The following is a 15,019-nucleotide window of genomic DNA, read 5'->3' on the forward strand; positions in this document are numbered from 1 at the left end:
AATATATTAGTCACTGTCACCTTCCCTGGTTGCTTAATGGGTAAGGGCTCTTCATATTTCGGTACCCCTTCCTTTGGTCTTCTTCCTTAGTGCTACAAGTTTCCCCAGGCTTGAGAAAGAGAGACAGAGGGAGAGAGGGAAAGCACAAAGTACATTTTTATCAAAGTATATAGAGAACGAGAGAGAGAGAGAGAAAGAGAGAGAGAAAGAGAGAGAGAGAGAGAGAGAGAGAGAGAGAGAGAGAGAGAGAGAGAGAGAAAACCATGACTGCAGTCCTTCTCATAATTGCCTGCTAGTAAATGCAATTTTGTCTCTCTCAGCTGAGAATTAGACAAACAAAAAACAAAAAAAGTTTTTGTCTCTCTCAGCTGAGAATTAGACAAACAAAAAACAAAAAAAGTCTAAAACACCCAGCAGGTCAGGCAGCATCTGTGGAGAGAGGCACACAGTTAATACTTCAGGTTACCTACTTTTCATTAGGAGTAGATTTTAGATTCATTGGACTGTATTGCCATTTCAACGTAAATAATGAACACTAGAAATATTTCTTTTAGAGGCACTTGTGCATCTAACTGGGTATTAATGATCCTAGATAACTTTAATAGCATGTAAACTATAAATAGTAAATGCACATGATTATCCAGCCTGTTTACTAAACAACATCTTCCAACAATCAGGCTACAGCGGAGAGAACAGAACTGAGAGAGCTTCCAGTTTGACAATGGGTTTACCAAGTTATTTGCATAACCAGCACCTATAAGTACTTGTATAATTACAAATTTCATTCATACATTGCATTATTATAGTGTAGCAACATGGTACTGTACTAGTATCACGAGCTCTATTGCATTAGCGAGAGATAATATGCTGTTCTCCTTCGAGTTTTATTCTGGTTGCTGCACCAGTGTTTAAGATGCCAGCTGTGCTATTGTTGCACAGTCTCAGCCCCCTCAGCTGCAGCTTGTATGCGCTTTGCGAACTCTCTCTGATGACAATGTCACTAGTGATTTAAGAACAGTAAATGTTATACCAATTGGAAGCCGGCTGTTGTCAAGTTCCCTTGAATACGTATTGTAATGTTGACAAAATAACATGAATGTCACCAACAAATTTATACATGGAATTGTGCATTTAAATGCTTACTGTCATTGGTTCACAAAGTGACTGTATAGGAAATGGCAAACCACAACAGATCACAGTCTTGTAGTATTGATATTGGTTCCTACATAGACAACAAATTAACAAAAAAAAATCGATCAGTTCTAGATATACTTTAAAAAATATCAAGTAAATTGAAATTCCAGACATGGAAATTCATCATAGTGATTGACATTTTTCTGCAGCAGATATTAGAAATAAATATATTACTTTATAAAGTGTGAGTAATGTGCACTACACATAGATTAACCGATTTAGGTATGGAGATATATAGGGCTGAAAATAGGTGAAAGATGGGAAGTGTGAACCAGAGAACAGATGCATTGTCACCCAGTGTTGGGCACAGTGCAGTGTGAATGCCAACTTGGACATCCAAAGGCTGCTGGTCTATCCACAGGGGCAAACAGTGGAGAGTGGAGAGGATCGGAGAACTGCATACTATCATGGGGGAAAGAAGTAATTAGGGGACAAAAGGACTTTGAGAAGGGAGGCGTTCACTGTTTGGCTGCTTTTGTTTTGTTGCTTGTTGTGTTCTGTGTTGTTCTGCTGAAGATTGCGGGCATACTAGGTTGGCGCTGGAAAGGGCAGCCCCCAGCCAACCCTTAGGATGTGTTAAAAAAGGATCTGGTGCTTAGAGAAAAGATCTAGTGCTTTCCTGGTGTATCTGATGAATAAACTCTTCTCGGGCTTCCTGCCAGGTACAGGTATCGATTAGTACCCACGTTTCAGTGACAAGCTCTCATTGGATCTGCACTGTAGGGGTGGGGGTGGGGGGAACTATTGCTTCTTTTAACTGCATATTCAGTTAAGCTTTGTTTTAAACTTAAGATGTTGTAACCTCTGTTACCTATTTCACTATCATCACAGTGGGAGGAGGTTTGCAGTAACACATTGCATCCAGGGAACCGTCATTTCAGCACGATAGTTTCAGATAACTGTCTGACCTTACTGCATATAGCTGTCTTGTGCTCAGACCCAGTGATCCAGAATGAACCCTTCACCTGTGTAGAATATGCCACAGACACTCAGTACTTCTTGCATATTGCACCTATAGGCACAATTTAACATCAGTGAAGTTCGACGGACTCCTAAGCCATCACATAAAATATAAAACTACATAAAATATTAAGAAATGACATAATAAATACTTTTATATAAAGACTTACTTTATTTTCTATTTGAAATCTATGCCCATATTTAATAGATGATCCTTAAGTGGTCAAGAGTGGAACATTTAAACCCTTTGAGGGTTATCAAGGCAGAATAAACTTTCATCTGATAACAAATAATCTCAGTTCCAACATTACAAATTAGAAAAAAAAGTATAAACAGTACTTAGCTTTAGGTTTGGATGAACATTTTTAGCAAATATCAGCTGTGCCTAAGAAAGTATGAGATATTGGCTGTGAAAAGTAACACCATAAACATGATTATTTCAAAAAGATAGTATCAGTAAAACAAAACAGAACAAATTCATTCCTGTTTATATTGTCATTGAAGCTTTCTGGTATCATACAAAATGTTATTCTCACACTAATAATTTTATTCACTATGGTAGGATAGAAATCCCCTTGAGGGCAAGAAATCTATTTTAAAGTTAACATTGTCCAGAACAGAATACTTTTTTAAAAAAAATCAAATTTCACTACTAAAGTTATATGGAAATATAACTAGGCAACAGACTTGAGGCTTTTAAGAAAATCCATATTAACACATCCTAATTGCATGGTCCACTTCAAGAAATGATGAGTTAGTTTATCTTGGGTGGTAAAGCAAAATATATATTTTTTAACATTCTTCTCTGTTTCATGAGCAAAGATTGATAATTATTAACCTCTCTAAATTTGCCCTCAAGCCGAATGGCTTTCCAGAACAATTCAGAGGACAATTATGACCCCAAATTGAGTCCATACATCTACAGAAAGAAAGAAGATTTCTTCTGCCTAAATGACAGAAGTCAGCCGTTTGGGTTTTATAAGAGTCCGATAAATTTACGGCTGCCTTTACTGATACTAGCTCTTATTCCATATTTATTTAATTAGCAGAATTTAAATCCTTCAGCTGTTGTTGGTGGGAGCTTAACTCATCCCTCAGGATAATTCGCTGGGCCTCAGGCTGTTTCCTGATAACAATGCAGTCCTCTGCTTCCATGTTTCACTTCCTCCCCATTATCATTGGTTTGCACTTCCACCCAAGATAAATTTTTACCAAAATTAGCTCCTTTTACAAAAAGGAGCAGATTCACTTCCCTTCAGATAGATGGAAGAGTCCTTTTGTTTAAATTATCACAATGACTTCCCCCACCAATTATGGCTTATTTCAATGTGATTGGCATCACTGCAAAACGAGTTTGCAAACAAATGAGACTAAACTAAATACATTTTCATGAAGGCAGTGGACATCAAACTGCTTAATCTTCATAACTTGATAATAACCTGCATCCTTTAGCATTTATCTTGATTGAAATTTTGAAATGAAAGGACATGCAAGACTGTGAAACAACTAAGTGATTTGTGTCATGCACCATTACTGGACAACTATGTTTCCAATGATGTGATTCAGATATACTGAACTCCATATACTGTACTTGAAGCACAGTGCAATTAAGTTACTTTGCAGATATCAGTCAATATACTCTGGTAGCAACAGATGAGAGATATAGTGAATACAATTCACAAGATGACTTATGGAAAATCTTCGACCAAGGGTTAAAATGTTAAACAGGTGATTTTGATTCGGTTGCTTGGCTTTCATTTCTATTGACGCAAAAAGTCAAAATAACCCATCCATTCCCCTGCACCCCATTAAGTCAACTGGCCTTGTGAGCGTGCTAGTGTCAACCCTTTAAAACGTTATATCAGATACAACAGCTACAGTGTTTGCTTTAGAAAGGATGAGCAGCAACAAATACATAAATTTTAGCCAAGAAGGAAGTGAATGTTCCTTGGCGCCAAAGCTTCATTTCAACATCCAGCAAGAAGTCTTTTGATTCCATAAACTGCCGTTGTACGTAGACAATACCAGTGTAAGCATTCAGCTTCCTTGTGCTGAAGTAATTTTCGTTATTTCCTTTAATAATGGTCAGCACAATGTTATCTCCTATATAGGCAGGTGAAGGTGCAATACGGAAAATGGTGCTTGGAACCTGGACGTTGGTCGGGAGGGTCAACTGATAATAGGTGATTCTGACTGGAATGTTCTGGCAGTCCATGAAATTAGGGCACATGATGCGTTCACAGCGCCTAAGAAGCAAAGATTGATTTATTCACCATTGGACAACCAACAAAAGAAAGTTTTCATCATTAAGGAGACTGCAGGCCACATACACTCAGTGGCCACTTTATTGGGTACACCCGTACACCTGCTCATTAATGCAGATTTCTAATCAGCCAATCATGTGGCAGCAACTCGATGCATAAAAGCATGCAGGCACAGTCAAGAGGTTCAGTTGTTTAGCTCAAAAAGCAAACTGCAGAAGAAATGTGATCTAAGTGACAGCAGACAGGGTTAGTTTGAGTACTGCTGACCTCCTGGGATTTTCATGCACAACAGTCTTTAGAGTTTACAGAGAACGGTGCAAAAAACAAAACCCAAAGAAAAACATCCAGTGAGCGGCAGATCCCGTGGGCAAAACCACCTTGTTATTGAGAGAGGTCAGGGAATGGCCAGACTGTTCAAGCTGACAGGAAGGCGACGGTAACTCAAACAACCAAGCATTAGGATGATGTGTTAAACAGCTGAGAACGTCTTTGTTAATGTACTACAGCAACATAAAATAAGTTCTAGTTCATCAGAAATATATCAACTGTGTCCAAAGTAAAAATTATCTAAATTTAATCACGTTCCATTAATTCTATACAAACAGCTTATTTTGTCAGAATACTTATAGGCAATGATTTTTTTTAAAAATCCTTTGGTTTGTATTAATTAGTATTGCTCTGGAAATTATCCAAGGCACCATAGACTTTACGTAAGGAGACTAGCGTCTGGTTAATCATGGTTGTCTGACACACCACAGAACTGCACATTTTAGAAATGTATTTTCATTTTGAAAGATGTTATCGAATCTGATTTGATCTACCCCTCTGGCAGTGCATTCCAGGGTATAACAACTTGCTGGGATAAAAACAAAATAATTTTGCTAGATTTGTTCACAAATTTTATATCCTGAGCTCTACCACTGCTCTCAAACCCTAGTTTGCATATCTGAAGGTGGAATAAATGCTGTGAGCAGGCAAGTAGGCCATAAGGTCATTTTGCAGTATCTTTCTGTATTTTGGTGGGAATGTTTGCATAGAATCTCCAATATCAGATCCATGACCTTTTTCTAAATGGAAATAACTGGAGCAGTTCCAGAGGGAAGAGACTGGATTGTTGGGAACTGCGCTGTGAGTCAGAGCCATGCTTTGAATTCCTATCTGAAGACATTAGTACTTCAGACCATCACTGAACTGATGCACTTGCAGAATCACCAAGGGTAAAATAACAAGAATTGCTATCCTCTTCATAATATGTCTAATTACAAAACATGAGGAGATAACCGTGATAGCTGCCTGCACTCACAGTCTGTCTTGTCAATTCTGCTGTCACAGAAAAATCTTTCATCATCCAAACAGCTTTGTCCTTCCAATTTCTGTAGTTCTTATCTTTCACTAGCAATTGCAACACCATCTAAAATTAAGTTTCACCATCTGGAAAAAAATCTGTGATTCGTAACAGGAAGAGATGGAGCACTTACATGTCAGAAACTTTTCTGTAGTTTGGTGGGCAATCCACTGAAGGACATTTGAATCCACCTTGGATGTTGAAGCAGATTTCAGTTGATGTGCAGTTGTGCGTCCCAATAGCGCATTCATCAATGTCTGTGGAAGGTTGCACAAAATACTCAAGTTCAATCGTTTACCACAAAGAAAATGTGCCAAACTGAAACCAACAGCAAGCTAGTTTAGCGTTTAGCGCTTCACTTTACAGCATCAGCGACCTGGGCTGATTTCCCGCTGCTGTCTCTAAGAAGTTTGTACGTCCTCCCTATGACTGCCTGGGACGACTCCGGGTGCTCTGGTTTCCTCCCACACTCCAACGACATACGTGTTGGTGCACAATTGGTCACATGGGTGTAATTGGGTGGCATGGGCTCATTGGGCTGGAACAGCCTGTCACTTGGCTGCATCTCTAAATCTATGTCTAAAATCTATTTTGTGGTTAGATGACAAAAATTTGCAAGGAAAAATAACTACACGTCAAATTGTCAGGCCGTGGGTGAAGTATATTAACACTGGGACCCTGTTGACAATGGCATCGATATACACAATAAACAATAACGTCATTAAAATAACAGCCAATTTTTGAGATATGTTTTAAGCTTTGTCTAAAAAATTTAGTGGAATGTTGAAGAGCTCCTTGTGGTCAATGTTAACACTGGGCTATACTAGGCAGCACATTGACTGCATAAAGAATTCGAGTGCATGCATTTTAAACTTCACAGATGCTAACCCAGCCAATTTATAAATGAGTGGGAAAAATATCTAATTCTTCAGTAACATTCCTCACTGGTTCTTCAGGGGCCTACTTACTGTAGGAATACTCTTCCAGATGGAAGACTGCATTTCGACTGCCTGCTTCTGACTGGAGCAGGAAAGCACATCCCCGTCCTCCCTGTAGATGCTTTTGGTAGAGGCAAAGGAGAAGAGTGGAGTGTCTATTCCAGCAATTGACGGAGAGTTCCCCAACGTAATGTGCATCAGCCAAGATGAGTTTGTAAACTCCAGGAAGTATGAAATAACAAGTAGGAGAAGATGGCGGCACAACGGCAGCACATGCGGCCACTTTGGTGATGATGTAGGGGACCGTGCACATTTCTGATTTGATAGAGGGATGGACGTGAGAGTACGGAGGAACATCTGGAAACTTCTGAAATGTCTGCTTCACTGCCACTGCTACTGCGTGGTAACCAGAATCTCCGGAGCAGGAGGCCCCGAAATCCTCAGCTTTGCATGTTTCAGCAGCTGGGGCGAGGTCGAAGGCACTCGGCAGAGGATGGCGCTCGGGAGGCTGTATCGGAGGGGCTGGTCGGAAGCTCGAAGTTTTCGGACGGATGGATTCAGTGTCGGCTGTGGTCAGTTGCTTCCAAGGCATTGGTAAGTTGACGGTGCCTGGAGGTTTATGGCAGGGAGTTTCTCCCTTTTGCCGCCTGCTATCGGGGCCTCAGGAGTCAATCGACTCGGGGACTTTTGAGAGTTTATTTACCATGCCCATGGTTTGTTCTTCATCAAATTATGGTATTGCTTTGCACTGCTGTAACTATTTGTTATAATTATGTGGTTCTGTCAGTGTTAATCTTTGGTCTGTCCTGTTTCTGTGATATTACTCCAGAGAAACATTGTATCATTTCTCATTTTCCAGGCCAACCTCGTGCCTCTTATTTTCTGCCATCAACGCATTTTCTTTAAATGGTAACCTTGCAGAATAAGCAACTTCCTTTATTCCTCACTTCACTCTGCTGCCCCTCAACTTCCCTCTGTCCTACCTTCACCATCCTGTACAGGGGACATAATCAGGACCCTATTAGTCCTTCTGGAACTGAGCATCAGCACGTGGCTGGTGAAGTTTTTAGTACTGGGTCTAGTTTCATTATGGATGAAAGGGTGCACGCCTGGCCACTTAAAAGAAATGGTTAGACAACCTTTTTTCTGCACAGAGATCTCCACCAGGACTCCCAAGGTCAATGATAATGAACAAAACTGATTACAAGAGTCACTTCAACACAGAACACCGTGAACCTCTACTCTTGACCTTATGTAGATCCATTGTCATAAACAACAACTCTCTGCTTACAAGATTTCAGTTACCTGAACAGTACTATCATTGCTGTGCTGACAATGTTTAGATCCTGCAGGAGAGCAGAATGCATGTAGATGTAAAGAGCAAATCCACCAGGTGTACTTATCAAGATATTTAATTGTATTGGAGATTTACTTCTCATCTCTCTTCCATAAACTCACATCTGTTCACCATAGTGTTTCCACCCCAACCCAGACACTCCATATATCAAATAAGAAGTGGAAATTACTCCCTTTCTCACACAGCAAGTGTTACTTTACTGACTGTGCCAGAATATTTGTTAAAGAATGAATCTATTAACTCATTTTGTAAGTGGTAAGTGATCTGCCTGACGAGGCTTAACATCAAGCAGAAGAGGTGGAAAGATTTGCAATACTTAAAGTATTTGAAGACTGCTCAATTATGGATAATGTTTAATTCTTCACACCTTTTGGGGTAGAGGAAGTCATGGTTTCATCAATCTGCTTTCATATTTAAAGTTATATGATGCTGAGTATCTTCTCCTGAGATTTCTTGGAACAAAATGTGGTAGGAAATGAAAAATAAGCTCAAAGTCACATATGGAGTAGAGAAAAGCATCAACAGTTCTATCGGGAATAGTAATAGCACAGGCACCAGCAAGCCTGAGTCCTCTGCTGTATGTGCGCAGTGAGTTATTAACAAGCTGCACTGTACAAGGAGATCACAATGTTCTTTAATGAATGCTGGTAAAATAGGCAGTGGACATGTAGAAGTTTCACTTCTTTAATAGAACAGGTCCTTCAGCCCACAATGTTCAGCAGACCGATATAAACTTACTCCACAATCAATCTATGACATTTTTCTTAAAACTGTTAAATGTCCCTATTGCATCAGCTTCTACTACCACACCCAGCATGGTGTTCCAGACACTCAGCACTCTCTATGTAACAAAAGTAGCTCTGACAACTCCCCTAAACTTTCTTCCACTCATGTTGAACTCATGTCCTCTGGTAACGTCCATTGCCCCTCAGGGAAATAATGGATTCAATTCATTTCTGAAAATCTTCTTCTTAACCCTTCAGCATCAAAGATAACTTATTTTCTCAAACACGAAAAAAATCTTCAGATGCTGGAAATCCAAGCAACGCACACAAAATGGTGGAGGAATCCAGCAGGCCAGGCAGCATCTATGGAAAAGAGTAAACAGTCGATGATTTGGGCCAAGACCCTTTATCGGGACTTGTTTTTCAAGTCGTCACTTTTTATTGTCATTTTGACCATAATTGCTGGTACAGAGACGTTTTTCAGGACCATGGTGCCGCATGAAATAATACAAAAACTACACTGAACTACGTAAAGCAACACAAAAACTACACTAGACTACAGACCTACCCACGGCTGCATAAAGTGCACAAAACAGTGCAGGCATTACAATAAATAATAAACAAGACAATAGGCACAGTAGAGGGCAGTAGGTTGGCAGTAGTAGGTCCAGGCTCCATTTTTGAGGGTTCCGACAAAATTGATGAGGAACACTCTACCATAGATGGGTAGGAGGTGCACAAAACATGGGTTTGGGTTTGTGAGGTGGTGTGCTCTTTTCACCACTTACATCGTACTTCTGTGTGTTCCCAACACATGATTTTGAAGTCCCCAGGGCTCAACTAAAAGCTGCTCGACCCCTTGTGTTTGCCGTAAGCCAGAAATTTCCAGAGATCAGTAGAATGGATGTGGCGATTTTTTTTCAAGAAATGTTTGAGAACATCCTTAAAAATTTTCTCCCTTTATCTTAACATGACAGAATTCATAACAAAGTCCTTCTTTCAAGAGTCTAGCATCAGATTTCTGAAAAATATAGCTTGCTTAAAGGAACTGACTGAGGGTAACTATAGCTTCAGTGCTACGAGGTCTTGCCTTGGGAGAGGATGAAGACATTAGTTCCCTTACCCTTCTGGTGGGTTTGGAGAATATTGTAAAGACATGTGGTAACTCTTCATTGCCTTGAGACACCTGCTGTAGATAATGCAACTCTCAGAAGCTCATAGAAGAGCAGGGATCACTCTGGCTTAAAACACCATGAGCTGCGTGCTGAGTTGTTTTTCCCTTTCCCTCAGCTGGCCAAAGTCTGTACAAGAGCACTGAAATCAGTAACGAATTGTCCATCAAATATCTCCCTTCAGTGAGAGCTAGCCCCTGGGATTTTTGATAAGGTGCGACTTTTCCAATGCTTCGTCATAAACCTTTCTTATCAGAGGGCAGCACAGTATAGCGGGAGCAGGTCTGTATTCAGGATGCTGAGTATAAGGCCTGTCCTCTCACATGCTTCAGTTGACATATTGGCAACAACTTGAAGCTCCGTTTCTAAAGGTGAGTAAGTGCAAATGTCATTTCTGTAATGAAGCTTGATTATTCTTAGTTCTGGAATGCAGACATCAATTTAAAAACTGATACTGCTCTCTACTGTGCATCTATAGAATGACTTGAGTCTCTTCCGCATCCTCAGAAACTGAGCTTCCTTGACTGTGTAGGCTGTGTTCTGGGATGATGAGAGGCTGCGCGTGATTTTCACTCCCAGAAGTTTGAAACTACCTGCAGTTTGCACGGCTCTGCCGCTGGTGTAAATGAAGAGGGACGTGAGTGGTGCAAGTTCCCCTGAAGCCAACAAAGATCTCCTTTGTCTTGTTGACATTAAGAAAGAGGTTATTTGCCCTCTGCCTCCTCTCTGCAGGCCGTCTCATTGTTGTTGGTCATGAGCCCCTCCACTGTCGTGTCATCGGCAAACTTGATGCGATTCCTTGGGTGTTTGACCGTACAGTCCCTTGTGAAGAGAGTGTACAGCATTGGGCTCAGAACACAGCCCTGCGAAGCACCCACATTGAGGATGATGAGGTGGGTGGAGCAGTTGTGCATCCTTACAATCTGATGCTGAGATGCTGGCAATAACTTTCCTTGTGGCAGACAGAAGAGGGAGACTTCTGTGGTTACCACAATTCGATTTGCATCACTTCTTCGAGGTATTCTCAACCATAGCAACACTAGGGTTCCCTGATATAACCTCCTCTTCCAGAAGTGGATGGTAAGATTGTGAATAAGTTTAGACATTTCAGCAGGAATAATTACTGTTCCTGAAGCCTTCTTATGCTTTTAGTTGGAATATGGCCTATATGATTTATTGTCGTCCAGGGAGTAGGGGCAAAATTTGGCCAGACTGATGCAGTTGGATGGAGTCCAGGCAGTAGAGGAGGTCTTTTAAGTGTAGACATAGTCTGTAGGTTGTGGGTAAGCAAAATGTTGCCAACAAATATTAATTAACTTTCCTAGAAAAGCCATTTCAGCTTGCAATTCCCTTCTAGAGTAAGCTGTAGAATCCTAATAGCAGGATGTGAAAATAGATGCTCAACTCGTGCTGAGCAAAGAGGTGATCACCATGTTTTTGAGGTTTAAGATGTGTTCAAGTATATTAGCATTTCCAGTGCAATATCGTATACACAGTGCTGTAAAGAATGTCCACAATATCTTAACAATATTTGTGAATCCCAAAAGTATTCTCACACACTGTGGGATTGTTTATGAACTCCAAGTGAGGCCTCACCAGTGAATTATAAAGCCGCAACATCTCATCCTGGTTTTCATATTCCATGTCAACATCGCATTTCTCTCTTTGGACTGTGGGAGGAAACTGAAGCATGTGGCACAGTCTGCAATCCAGAAGTTACTAGCCTGGAGGTCCTATTTTTCGACTTTTTATCTAGCTCCCTAGAATCTCCCTTCAGGACCTCCTCACCTTGACTACCTATGAGGTTGGTGCAAATATGCACCAAAACATCTGGCTGCTCACCCTCACCCATGAGAATGCCATGGACCTGATCCAAGATGTCCCTGACCCTGGCATCAGGGAGGCAACATATCATGCGTTGGTCCCTATCGTGCCCACAGCATCTTGTCTCTGTTTCTCTGACTATGGAATCTCCTACCAACACTGCAGTTCTCTTACCTCGCTGCTTTTCTAAGCCACAGCACCAGACTTAGTGCCAGACACCCATCCACTGTGGCTCCCCCTAGTACGCCGTCCCCCTCAACAGTATCTAAAGTTGTACCCACATTATTGAGGGGAGTGGCCACAGGTGTGCTCTGCACTAACTGTGCATTTCCCTTCCTTCTGACAGTCACCCAGTTACCTGTCTACTGCACCTAAGGGTGACTACCCGCCTCCAGCACCTGTCTATCACCTCCTCATCCTCCTGTATGAGTCGAAGATCATCGAGCTGCAGCTCCAGTTCCCTAATACCTTCTCTCAGCAGCTGCAGCTCAGTGCACCTGGTATAGATGTGTTTATCCAGCAGACTGGAGGTCTCCCAGACTTCCCACATCCCACACACAAAGGAAGGAAGGAACTGGGTTTTTGATTTGAAGACAGATAATAGGAATAAAGAACCAAAGATTTGGTATTCCTTAAATACTGGAAAGAAAGAAAATTGGATCAAAATCAAAAGCTCCTAGTCAAAATTCCTCTCTCTCTTTACCAGGAAAATAAAATTTGCAATATCAGGGCATATTTCCCTCTTATAAATACATAGCAATTTCTGCACAGAGGCAAAAGGCAGTAATGTTCATATTGCTGTGTAGATGTCTGTTTGATGCTGTGGTCCAGTAGACACCCAGATGGACTGACAGGGGGTTCGTTACTTGTTCACCATGGCCCTGCTCCAATGCTGACACCATTAAAGTATATTTTGTTTATACATACCATAGAATGGGTGCAGAGGAGATTTACAAGGATGTTGCCCGGATTGGGGAGCATGCCTTATGAGAACAGGTTGAGTGAACTCGGCCTTTCTGCTTGGAGTGACGGAGGATGAGAGGTGACCCGATAGAGGTGTATAAGATGATGAGAGGTATTGATCGTGTGGATAGTCAGAGGCTTTTTCCCAGGGGTGAAATAGCTAGCACGAGAGGACACAGTTTTAAGGTGCTTGGAAGTAGGTACAGAGGAGATGTCAGGGGTAAGTTTTTTTTACGCAGAGAGTGGTGAGTGCGTGGAATGGGCTGGTGGAGACAGTGGTGGAGGTGGATACGATAGGGTCTTTTAAGAGACTCCTGGTTAGTACATGGATCTTAGAAAAATAGAGGGCCTTGAGTAACCCTAGGTAATTTCTAAGGTAAGGGCATGTTCGGCACAGCTTTGTGGGTCGACGAGCCTGAATTATGCTGGAGGTTTTCTATGTTCCTATGTTTCTAAATGCAACTTCAGTCGCAATAAGCTTATGCCCTACTGCACAGTCATATTTACAAGTCATCACCTAGACCACTTAAATTTAGAATGCTATCCCAAAAGAGTAATAAAATCCTAAAATTTAATCTAATAAAAAGGATTTTTTTTCTTATTCAGTCACCTTGAATTGAAGGCCTTAACGACCATCTATTTTTCATAGACATCTTTTTTGTCACGTATCTACTTTTTGGAGGTTGTGTCAGCTTTATTACCATTGTTTATGACCGGCATAAACAGAAAAGATTCTGCAGTTGCTGGAAATCCAGTGTAACACACGCAAAATGCTAGAGGAGCTCAGCAGGTCGGGCAACATCTACAGAGAGTAATAAAAGGTCGACGTTTCGGGCCAAGAGTCCTGATGAAAGGTTTTGACCCGAAACGTCAACAATTCATTCCTCTCCATAGATGCTGCCTGGCCTGCTGAGTCCCTCCATCATTTTGTGTGCACTTCTTGTGGTTGGTATATATATATATATATATATAGTGTCATATAAAGAATTTAGGATCGTTTGATCAGACAATTTTTTAAAAATCTTTAGCGATACAGCAGGTTAACAAGCCTTTCAGCCCAATAATCCTATGCAGCTCAATTATACCCATGTGACCAACTAACCTACTAACCAGTTCATATTTTTGTTCTAATGTTAAATTATTAGTCATTTTAATTTGCTTTATTAATAGAATTTTACAGTCCAGTTATTGTTGTTTCCTGGATTGCTCCCTGTATTAAAGTTAGATGCCTTTTCATAATTACACCAAAATAGAGCTGTACAGTGTAGAAACAGGCCCATTCAACCCATTGTGTCTCTACTGACCATCGCACCTATCTACAATAATCACAATTGCCTGCATTATTTCCCTAACCCTCTGTGCTTAATCATTCAAAAATATTTAAGATGACTCCTAAAAGGTTTTCCCTGTTCCTGCCTCAACCACCCCCTTTTGCAGCTGATTCCACATACACCAACGTTGAAAAATTTCCTCCTCAGATCCTCTTCAACTTCCTCCCTTTCAACTTAAAACATATAGCCTTGTAGTTTTGGACACTTTGCCCATGAGAAACAGACACTGGCTATGTATCTTATCTATGCCTCGCACAATTTTATATACCTCTGGTATGTCTCACTTCTCAACCTCCTGCTGGGCCTGAACTCTTTTCCTTCTCATTTTCAAAAGCCTCCCACTTGTCAGAACTCCTTTTATGAGCAAGCAGCTTCTCCTAATCAAATTGTGTGTGCTTCTGCCTAATGCGATTGAAATTAGCCTCCCCCCAATTTAGGACTGGATTTGAGGACCAGTCCATAACTATTTTGAAACTCATAGAATTATAGTCACTGGTCTCAAAGTGATCCCCAACTGATACAGCAATCACTTCTCCAGCCTTATTTCCTAAGAGGCAGTCAAGTGTAGTCCTTTCTCTATCAGAACATTCTACGTATTACTTAACAAATTCTGCCTCATCTAAGCCCTTAGCACTAAGGTAGTCCCCGTTAAGATTAGGGAAGTTAAAATAACTTACTATTACCATGCTATTATTCCACTATCAATCTATGATTTCTCTATACATTTGTTCATCTACTCCCCACTGATTATTAGAGGACCTTTTGTATAATCCTATCAAAATGATCACTCTTTTCTTTCTTTTAAATGCTAGGTGTATCACCTTACTGAATTTATTGTTTATTGAGATACAGCATGCAGTGGGTCCTTCTGGCCCTTTGAGCTGTGCTGTCCAGCAATCCCAATTTAATCCAAGCCTAATCACAGGACAATTTACAATGACCTATT

At 40.8% G+C, this 15,019-nt stretch overlaps 1 protein-coding gene across 2 annotated transcripts in view; it reads right to left on the reverse strand.

The window, feature by feature from the left end:
• Positions 1-2,342: 2,342 nt before the first annotated feature.
• The window catches only part of fbln2 (fibulin 2), a 259,586-nt gene continuing 246,909 nt past the window's right edge, over positions 2,343-15,019 (reverse strand). For both annotated transcript variants that reach the window (XM_063068129.1, XM_063068130.1), the window contains 2 exons: positions 5,897-6,020; positions 2,343-4,400 (listed from right to left, as the gene is read on the reverse strand). In XM_063068129.1, coding sequence (XP_062924199.1) covers positions 4,043-4,400; positions 5,897-6,020 — 482 coding nt within the window. In that variant the 3' untranslated portion in view covers positions 2,343-4,042. The remainder of the gene's footprint in view (positions 4,401-5,896; positions 6,021-15,019) is intronic.

The sequence above is a fragment of the Mobula hypostoma genome, chromosome 15, assembly GCF_963921235.1.
Source record: "Mobula hypostoma chromosome 15, sMobHyp1.1, whole genome shotgun sequence".
Classification (NCBI taxonomy): Eukaryota; Metazoa; Chordata; class Chondrichthyes; order Myliobatiformes; family Myliobatidae; genus Mobula; species Mobula hypostoma.